A 10,241-nucleotide genomic window follows, 5' to 3' on the forward strand; every position below is an offset into this window, starting at 1 on the left:
ACAAGCTCCACTTTCTCCTACCAACTTCCAAGGGGTTTAAGGTAATAGAAGTATATTGAGACAGCTTATACTCCAAAATTTGACTCAGCTAGGGGTCATGGGTTGCTGTCAACTGGATGCCTGCGTGTCTTCAGTTGGTGGCAGCAGTTTTATGTGGCCTGTTCACTGCAGTCTCTCAGCCCCACTGCTAGGGAGAGGGATGGAGCAGCCATTTCCCCTTCACTGCCCTGCTTTGAAGAAGAGTACAGGGCAAACATGAGCTTGGCAGCAGGCTTGTTGGTATTGTCGTTTCCTTCCTGTGTTCTTGTGTCTCTCCCAAGCACAGATTTGTTTGATGTTACCTGATGAATTAAGGAAGCCATTACTCTCCTATTATGGTCTGGACTAGGACTTACTTGCTACCTTGTTCTTAAAGCACTACAAGCAGGAGATAAATACTAGCACGTTGTAGTTTCTAATAGGTCCTTTATCCACGTTGTGTGTTAATATATGTATATGAAGTTTGCGTAGCAGGAGTATCTAAACTTGAGGCCATGTTTTGTTTTCAGTTCGTGCTCACCCTTGTTCATGGCAGAACACCACTTTGCCCTGTTGTGCAATTTCACTTATGCTTTTACCCAAATTACCATGGTGAACTTAACCGTACGGTGGCAAAAAAACTGCTTAAACGAGCCTTGTGCTGTATGTCTTTATTTCTAATGTTGCCCATATCGCAAACCTCAGCTTAGTTCTGCAACCATCAGGTAGTGATTTATTTTTTTTCCCTCCTCAAAATAAAACTACCTCTCACACAGAGCAGTTTAGCACAGTTTTGCTGCTGCTTGATGAATCAGCATGGCTTCTCATCCTTCCCTTCTTAGCTTGATATTGATGCTGGACTCCTCCACAAGGCAGTCTTGCTTTAATTACTCGAACACACAAACTGAGCCTGTATTGTGTGTTCTGCCTGAGTGTATATCCACGTGGGGATCTACCACATAGCCCTCTGTATCCCAGACATCTGAGCGTGGTCAGCAAAATGGCGGAAAACGATTCTGCTGAGCCTCCAGCGCCGCTTCACCCCCCGAGGGCGGGATGTCAGGATGCACCTATTTCGGATCCTCGTAGGGCAGCTGTCCCGGGGCAAGTCAGCAATCTCTTTATCAGCCACTTCCTGAAACAGAAGCCCACAGCAGAGAGTTTATCCATTTTCCCCAGGATTTTGAGGGGGCTTATTGCCAGACCTCAAGGTCTAGCTGTAGAATAGGTACCACCACAAGCGTCTCTACCCCCTCATGAGTATGCTTTGCTATTTGATAGGGAACTTGTGCCTGTATTCCCCACTTGACCCTTTCTTTCTGGGCATCCTAACAGTGAATGTGAAATGATGCATAGGGAGACCCCACAGTTAACCTTACTACACAGACTGAACAACCTCAACCCAGCAATTACAGTTAAGTCAAAATCCACTTGGCTTTGTCCATGTTGCAGGGTGGGCTACTCCTTTAAGATGAGCTGAACATAAATACATGTTCCTTATTAACTGCCTTCCCAGGTAACATGCTTTGATGTCAGTAAAAGGGATGTCATACAGTATACCTTGGAAGGAGTTACAGCCAGATGAGGACAAGGCAAAGTTTGCAGGAAGCAGCAGGTAGCAGCAAATGGAATTTCAGAAGAACAAGTGAGCTCAGCAGGGAAATGCAGCCTGAAGGAAGTCGCTTGAGCCTAGGTAAGCGTCCCTAACTGCAGCGTTCTTAATATATTGTTTTCTAAAGGACACAAGGGCTCAAAAGAATCCTGTGTTCAGTTGTGGTAGGAAGTCATAGTTGGAGGAACAAGGAAGGTCTGAGGCTGGACTACCAGGCTTCTTGTCAGCAGAACGTATTTCAGTTACTGCTTTCGTCCAGCTGTACATCTTATTTGCATATATAGCTGTGTGTATACACTATCTAGTACAGCTAAACACTTGCAGTATTTTTTTTTTGACCTGTTCAATTCCTACGGTTTTATTCAGAAAGCAGCCTAAACTTTCAGAGAAAACTTGTAGCCTAATTTTTAAGACTTTAATTTTGTAGGGGAAGAAAAATTACTTTCCTGGAGTCTTTTTCTTCCATTTACTGCTGCTATGTCTTTGTGACTTCAAAAGGTGACAAAAGCAGCTAAGGAATACCAAAAGCAAAGCCAGTTGCAATTATTTTTTTTTTTCCCCCCTGTAAGGATAGCCAAGGCAGACCAGACTTGCCAAGAGAATGGTAAAGTCAATACATAAAACCAGATTCATATACTTTCTCTCCCAGAGTGTTTAAGGGTGAAAGAATCTCCCCACAACTAGGCGTGGCCAGATCAAATACATACAGGACTATCATAAGTATTTCTGATACTTGCAAATGTTTTTAATGCTTAATAAGGAAGGCTGAGAGCAGGGCACCAAACATGCGCATATTTAAGAACAGATCTAACACCCAGATGTGAAGCAGCTTTTACATGCTTGTAGCTCAGGCAAGGAGTAAAATTAAGTATTTCTAATTGAACAAATTGGTGGTTTTAGCTGGATCGGGCTTCCAAGTTTTTAAATAAATGTAAGAGCAAAAGATCTAAAGTGTATTTAGGAAACTAAGAAAGTAACTATGTAATATCCCATCTTATAGGAATATAAGGAAAATGTATGTAATGACAGATGTGAGGGGAAAAACGAGACTTCACCGCATGTAGTGTTACAGATACTGCTCACATGAGGATCACTGGTTTAAAGCCCAAAACACCACACAGGAGAACAGACTGTTGTTGTAAGCACCCCCAAAAGGCAGAGGCTCCGAAGAGGCCTGGGCACTAGCGGTAACCATGCGATCTGATGTGATTCTGTGCTCGGGAGTTAGGGAAACGCAAGCGTTCGTGACCTGGCAGGGCCGCTCGGGCCCGTAAAGCCACCGCTGCAGCCCAGAGCACGTCGCCGGGACCAGCCCCACGCGGGTCCTGCCCTGCGCTGGCTGCGGGCGGCTGCGCGGTACCTGCAGCTCCTTGGGGAGGATGGTGTTCTTGCGGATGGCGTTGATCCGCAGCCTCTCGTCCGCGTACTCGTACGCCAGTTTCCTCCTCTTGACGTCCCGCAGCATCCTCCAGTCCACGTAGTAGCCCCGCACTTGCCTTGTGCAGGGTGAGGGGAGAACCTAATCGCAAAAATTAAGTTTATAATCGCCACCTGTTGCACGTACGCTTTGAATGCTCGAATAATTCAAGTATGAATTATTCCCATAAATCTTTGTCAGACTTTTGCAGATTGTTTCCTCCCAGCGCAGCTCCTGCCCAAGCAGCGTGGCATGTGATCCCGCTGAGCTCGCAGAAGCCAGGGAGGGATTTAGGACAGGGCAGGCACAAATAACCCTGAAGTTACATCCATCCCCCCGCGCTGTGGGCCAACCCCGCGGCTCCAGCGCGCTTTGGGCCGACGCGGGGCCGGGGCCCAGCCCGCCGCCACCGCTCCCCCAGCGGCCTGACCAGCCCCGCGGCCCTCCCGCCGGGCCCTGCCCGCTCCCCGGCGCCTGGGCCGGGCGGGACACGGCCCCGAAGGGGAAGAGGGGATGGAGGGAGCCGGGCTGACCTGCCGAGCGGCCCGCAGCGCCCAGCCCAGCGCCGCGGCCGCCATCTTCTCGGTGCGCCGCGCATGCGCCGAGGCCCGGCGGGGGGAGCTGCCGGTGCGAGGCCGCGGGCGCTGGGCGCATCCCCCTCGCTCTCCGCAACCATCCTTGTGCGGTGAAACTGGACTTGCAGTGCCTTTGCGGGTGGGGGAAAAAAAAAAAAGGAGACCCCAGACCGGTTTAGATGTGTGTCCCGGTGCTGATGGCAGCCTGGCTGGCGCCTCCGTCAGTAGAGGGAGCTGGCGTCCGCCACGGAAAGGTCAGGGCCCGGCTTGGGGTGGGCCGGAAGGATCCCGGGTTGGAGGGGAAAGGTTTTAAGCTGAAAGAGGGGAGATTTAGATTAGTTATTAGGAAGAAATTCTTGGCTGTGAGGGTGGTGAGACCCTGGCCCAGGTTGCCCAGAGAAGCTGTGGCTGCCCCCTCCCTGGCAGTGTTCAAGGCCAGGTTGGATGGGGCTTGGAGCAACCTGGTCTGGTGGAAGGTGTCCCTGCCCGTGGCAGGGGGTTGGAACTGGATGATCGATCTTTAAGGTCCCTTCCAACCCAAACCAGTCTGTGATTCTATGACCCTGGACAGTGAAAAATATATGGGAAATTCTGCTCCTGTTGTTCTTAACTGCCCTGTTGTTTGGTGAGAGAAACTGTCCTACCAACTGGGACTTCACTTAGGCAGCGTGTAAAATATGTCCTGATTTCAGGGAGAACACCCGTTAAGTTTTTTGATGTTGAATTAATCATTTTGATTAAATTTTCCATTCATATCAGCTTGTTAGCTACATCCAAAAAGTCATGCGAGAAGCTGGATTCTCTCTCAGTTTGTCATGCTGCTTGCTGTCTGCGTGCTAGGCATTTTACTTTAGATACCTGGTGTATTATACCAGTCCTGAAGTATGGAGGTGTAATCTGGGAGAAGTGGCCAGACTGGCCGGATTTTATTATCTATGCTGCAGCAGAAAGGGCTCAGCCTGCAAAGCCTGTGGGCTGCAACCCTTCTGTGAGCATCCAGTCTTCACAGCTCTGGCTGTTTGCCTTTGTGTTTCCCGGTGATGTGGTGTGTTGATGCATGTCTGGCTTCGAAGTGAGAGAATTTCAAGCTTTGTTCCTTGATGTTATTGTCTATAACTTGCTATTTCTGCAGCCTTCCAGCTGGTAAAAGCAATCTGTAGAATACCAGCAGAGCAAATAAAGTAAGAAGGCAGATGTGATCAAAGGGGATTTGGGTCTTAGAACATGCATTAGTTTCTTCAGTATTTTGTTCCCCTTCCCCTTGGTCTCGCTGTGTTTGTTAGATGGTCCAGATGAATGAGGAACAGGTGAGTGTGGGAAGGAGAGCTAGTTCTTCAGCCATGGCTGAAGCCCTCCCTCCCTCGGTAGCATCACCTGTGTAATCAGCACTTTCCCAGCTGTGGACGTGGGACCATGTGTGGTGCATTGTGGCACTATCTTTATGTAACAGGGTTGGCCAGGACAGTGTGTTTGGTGCTTAGAGTTTTAAATACAAACTCATATGCCACCAATGCCAGTGGAAAGAAAGTGTGACGGAGTGCTTTCTAAAGCAGATGAGGTTTGGAACAGAATAGTTTCACTATGGAAAATAAAGATAAGGAATCTAATTGGTTAAGCTAAATTACACTTACAGAAAGTCTGTAAAATTAGTAGCTTGTCTCAGCTTAATGCTTCACCGAGAAAAATACGTAAAGCAGAAGGAAAATGGTCTAGGCTTCTTAGGAGCTTACTAGTAGTATCACCATTTTGTGCATATTTTGACCCTCCCTTCGTTTTTGTCAGACTGCCAACAAAAACCAGTAGCCCCTATGCCTGAGTTCTGCTCTTTGGTGTTAACTGACGTGTCATTCTTTAGTCCTAAAAGCGTTGCAAGATGTAAGGAGCGCAACTGTATTCCAGTTTACTCGGAGATGAGCTGGTTTATCAACTTCTCTGCTGCTACATCTTCTTCTGTGTCTAAGAGCACAGCTTTGCCATGTGCTTCTACAGATGCATTTGCTTCTCTCCGCAGGCTGCTGCTACGCGCTCCCCTGCTCCCACATGGTCATCTCCATGCTTTAAACAGTATGGCATTCTGCAGCCAACACCCATGTGAGGGCAGAGCGCATGATAAATACCCCTCACTGGTAATGCTTGTGTCTCTTGAGCCTAAATGCTGCCTTGCTAGTGTTGGTCAGACAGGTCTGTTGCTGCTCTTCTTGAGAGGTATTCACGTAAGAGATGGTTTGGATATCAGCAGCACTTCTGTGAACTTGCTAAGGACTTTCTGACATGTCTTCTAATATTTGTTGTTCCTCTTGTGTTCCTCAAGAAACCTCCCCTGGCTTTAGGATGGTTAAGAGTGCCAATTTTCTGACTTGGTAGTTAGGAAACTGCCAACTCTCACATCTCTAGTACGGTGGTACAACTTGGCAGCTTCTGTTCTAGCCCTCGTGTGTAAAATGCTGTGCTCAAAAAATCACATACTTTCCCTTTGGTACTTAGAAACCTCAAGTCTCAACCCATGGCTCCCTTCACTGCGTCTCCTCTTTTTCCTGGCTATTTTTTTTTCCGCTTTAATGTGTGTTGCTTCTAGTGTTGTGTTGTATAACTCTTACTGCTTGATTATGTACATATTCTACTCCGCTCCATTTCTCAGACTTCAATCTTACAATTCTCTCTGTCTTCCTTTTCTGCAGCCCTGGAGTTGTCTTAGACCTGAATGTCCTTTCTCCTGTGACTACAAGTCCTCAATCCCATCTCCATGTTGCCTGGGTGGCACCTGCTAGTATCCACGTCCAGGTCTTTATCAGCTTTTGCCTTGATCTAAGCAGCTTCCAGTCATGCACCTCCTATGGCTGACTGGATACTAGCAGATGATAGTACTGTGAAGGCCTATACCCCACATCTTCAAGCACTGGCCTGTAGGATGGAAAGAGACTTAGAGTTAAATCATTGGATTTTTCCACATAAATAGTGTAGGTTCTCTCCAGCTTTGATCATCCCATGCTTTCCTCTGCGAAGGCTGAAAAGGTGGGAGCAGGGCTTCTTCCATCCCTTTCCTTAGGAGAGTATTCTGTGCCTAGTAGATCTGACTGTTAGGTATTCTTTCCTAAATTAGTCATTTCTGTTATTGCCAGCTATACGTTATGATGTGATACTCTCCATGAAGAATCCATTAAACCTGCTCTTTTTAACAGCAGGGGGAAATCTCTTTATTACATGATGAGGAAGCCAAAAAAGCTGTTCTCCTCTTTCATTATGCTTGACAGAAATGCTTATGTTCAGGGGTTTTTCCTCCTGAACAATCTCCAGGCCCAGGAAAATAATCTGAGATCAATTTGTGGTTCCCATGAAGCCCTAATTAGCAATGACATCGTGTTACAACAGAATGCTATTCAGCACATGTGTGTGTGGTTGGGGATGGGGTAGGTTTGGGGGCCTCACCTCTAGGGGACTGGAAGCAAACTCCACAAAACAAAGCTTTTGGGGTTTCCTGCGGTGGATTGTGGTGAGAATCTGTAGAATTTAGACACTAAATTTGTTCACAGCTTTGAAGCAATCTCTTATGCCTTGATGTGTTTCAGAAGTCTGCACAGCAGAAAAAGAAACGTATGGTTAGTTTCTGTGGCCCTTTAAGGGAGGGGAGTCTTGGGAAACTCAATAGCAGCTGGGTCGGGGTGGGAAAGCTGCGTCTTTGGTCGCAAAGGGGTATCTGCAAAGCCTCAGGAGGCAGAGATAGGGAAGAAGCCCTGCCTCAGCAGAGCAACATGCTCCCCACCCTGCCCCTTTTCTCTTACTCTAAGTTAAGTGTAGTAGATAAGTGCTGAATGGATGGAAAAAACCCCAAATTACTGCTTGGGAGTGAGCGATAGTGATAACTCTCTTATTTAATTTGTATAAGATAAAGAATTGTAGGCTGTATCTTGAAATCCATACCCTGTTTTGGTTGATGTCAGTGGTGATTTTCCTTGAAGAGAGATGAGCTAGCATTAGAGTGGCCTGTCATATAGGTATAAGTGGGTATAATATGTATTTCCAACGGTGGTGGGGTTTTGTTTGGTTTTTAGCAAGCAAAGCCTCATGTTTCTGAGCATGAAGGACACCTTCCTGTAGCTCTGGTGCCAATGGTAGGGCATGAAGCTAATGGTAGGGATGCTTCCGAAGTTTGGGGAGATGTTTACAACGTATAACAATGTTATATACAGTTAATTTTCATCATAACCCAGGACTGTATGACTTTCAGAAATGTGATTATAATGGAAATAGCAGAGGAGCTGGAAACTTAGTATGATTCTTCAGGAGTGGAGTCCTCTTACTTCAAAGAGTATTATCTGGGGCAGCACTATTATCTGGGTTCAGATGTGCTGTTACTATGGGTACATATTGGCCAAATGGCTTCTAGTTATCACATTACCTAATTTAGCACTTAAATAATGTTTTTTTCTTCTACTTGTGCAATGAATAACACAACTGCTTAGTAAGTCACATATGGTGGCATTTTGTATTTGCATCCTGTGATATGAAATTTTAAGTATTTAACGAAGTCTCTGTCACCTCCTGTACAGATTGACATCTACCATTAATGCCAAAACTCACTTTGTAACGTTGAATAAGCCAACTGATAAATTTAGGTTTCTAACTTTACATTTTATCCTTCCACCCATGTTTGTTCAGTTCCTTCCTTCCTGTTATTCCTGTCTATGAAGCGTTCATTTCTTAAGTCCAAAATTCTTCCTTGGTTGACAGCACAAAACTTGTACAGCAAACAGTTGTGTTTCTGTTAAAGACTTTACCTGAAGACTTTAAACTAAATGTTTGGACTTCAGTTTTGACCCCTAAATGTCAGTGCCATGAAACAGTAATATTTTATTTCTTTATTTTAAAGTCTCAGTTCTGAGACTTAATTAGCCTGAAAACAAGCTCTTCCTATTTATGTGTGCAGGGTAGGAAAGAAGGAATATTTTTGAAATAAAAGTACAGGAAGAGAAATGGGTTTACAACACATCCTCTCACTCCATGTGTTAACAGATTTGCTCTAGTAGCTTCTAAATGAACCTTGCCAATGCCGAGATAACAAATCAGATAATTGAGTCAAAGCAAAATAAACTTGAAATCCCTCAAGTGAAGCCAGTGTTCAGGCACACAAGATGCCAATCTTTAGTTTCAAATGGAGGAAATGTTTTAATTCTTCCCAGTCCAGAGACAATTAAAGGCTATGTGCTAGAAGAAGAGGATGGGTTTAATTTTATGTATCATTTGGGTCCAGTGGCTAAAACCTGATAATTTAAATCTAAAGGGCCTTTTTGAAGTCATCAACACAAGACCCTGAAGCTGAAGACAGGTGCTTCAGCTCTCTGTCAGGACAGTTGTACTTAAGTGAGGGGTTTGTGAGCCTGGTGAGGATCTCTGTCCTGCCTCTACAGAGCAGATGTCCTCAGCTCCACAGAAACTCCTCTGTCTCCAGTGGGCAGAAGCAGAGATGGGGACTCTAAGGCTGGATCTGAAACTTGGGTCAGGTTCTGTGGTCTGCTTCTCTTAGCTGATCTCCCTCCTTGAGAAAGAGTCCTACGCTTCTAGTCCCTGTAGAAACTGTCTCTTGGCATCCCGTGCAACACCTTCCTGAGAACATTTTCACCCATGCCTGAAATGCAGCTGTGCTGGGAAAGATATGTCATGGTGTGATGCATGTAAAGGGAGCAAAACTACCTCCTGAACTTCTTGTACCGAGAGATTAGCTCTCTGAATTTTTCATGCACACGGCATCAGCACAGTTATCAAGCTTCCAGTTGAAAACCATGAGAGCTGCTGGAGATTACCATGGCCAAAAAGGTGATCAGTAATCCAGATCACAGCCAGGAGACGGATACAGTGTCGATTGTAACTGCAGGGGAATGAGAAGTGTTATGGCGTAATTAATAATTGTGATGGACCATGATACAAAGTCTCATCTGAAAGCTGCAAACTTAAAGCCCCTAGTTGGGGGGTCTAGTTTGTATCTAGCTCATCCAGTGTGGCTCTTTTCCAGGTACTAACCAATCTAGTACTGAATCGGGGCAAAATAGAGTTTGTCTTTTAGAAAATCGTGAAAACACCCTTTAGGACCACACTTACTATGTTTGTCCTCTTCTTGAAAGCAGCTGTGCTGTTTGAGGGGTCAGTGCTGTCTCTGAAAGCCTACCAGATGGATTTCCAGAGCTGGCTTGCCTTCCCAGTGGGAGTATTGCTGTGCTGTGCTCTTCAGACATTTGCCGTTCAACAACCTGCACCTCACAACTTCACCAGCGATGGTCAAAGAATATCCTTCAACCACTCCTACAAGATTGACCTGCCCATGTCCTCTCAGATCAAGGTGGAGGCAGATCCACTACAGCATGAAGACAACCGTGAGGTGCAGCTAGATCCTGGCGAGGCCGAGGAAAACGAAGAGCAGAATATCATCTTTAGGCACAACATCCATGTGCACGCACCCAGAGGGGACTGTGAAACTTTGACCTACGTTAAGGCTCTGCTTGAAAGGATGAAGAAGCTTGAGAAAGAAGTGGCAGAGCTGAGAGAAGTTTGCAGCCCTCAGAAGTGCTGTGGGGGAAGCCAAGGTAAGTCACAATTGCAGTATCTGTTCTTACACCCCAGGTTGTCC

General features: G+C 46.0%; 1 protein-coding gene across 1 annotated transcript; it reads right to left on the reverse strand.

Annotated features, from left to right (window-relative positions):
• Positions 1–674: 674 nt before the first annotated feature.
• Positions 675–3,685, reverse strand: MRPS14 (mitochondrial ribosomal protein S14). Its single transcript, XM_068416794.1, has 3 exons — positions 3,581–3,685; positions 2,991–3,149; positions 675–1,153 (listed from the first exon to the last, which is right to left on the reverse strand). Exons 1-3 carry the CDS (start codon positions 3,623–3,625, stop codon positions 971–973), a joined length of 387 nt encoding a protein of 128 aa, XP_068272895.1. The 5' UTR covers positions 3,626–3,685; the 3' UTR covers positions 675–970.
• Positions 3,686–10,241: the final 6,556 nt, after the last annotated feature.

Source organism: Nyctibius grandis, chromosome 21 (genome assembly GCF_013368605.1).
Source record: "Nyctibius grandis isolate bNycGra1 chromosome 21, bNycGra1.pri, whole genome shotgun sequence".
NCBI classification, from domain to species: domain Eukaryota; kingdom Metazoa; phylum Chordata; class Aves; order Nyctibiiformes; family Nyctibiidae; genus Nyctibius; species Nyctibius grandis.

What these genes read in the sequence shown, in the direction of transcription:
- MRPS14 (XM_068416794.1), bottom strand. Translation starts at nt 3,625, where the DNA reads ATGGCGGCCGCGGCGCTGGGCTGGGCGCTGCGGGCCGCTCGGCAG. An exon ending in CGCTGCGGGCCGCTCGGCAG is followed by an intron (nt 3,150 to 3,580) that starts GTCAGCCCGGCT and finishes TTTTGCGATTAG; the next exon opens with GTTCTCCCCTCACCCTGCAC. An exon ending in TCCTCCCCAAGGAGCTGCAG is followed by an intron (nt 1,154 to 2,990) that starts GTACCGCGCAGC and finishes CTTCTGTTTCAG; the next exon opens with GAAGTGGCTGATAAAGAGAT.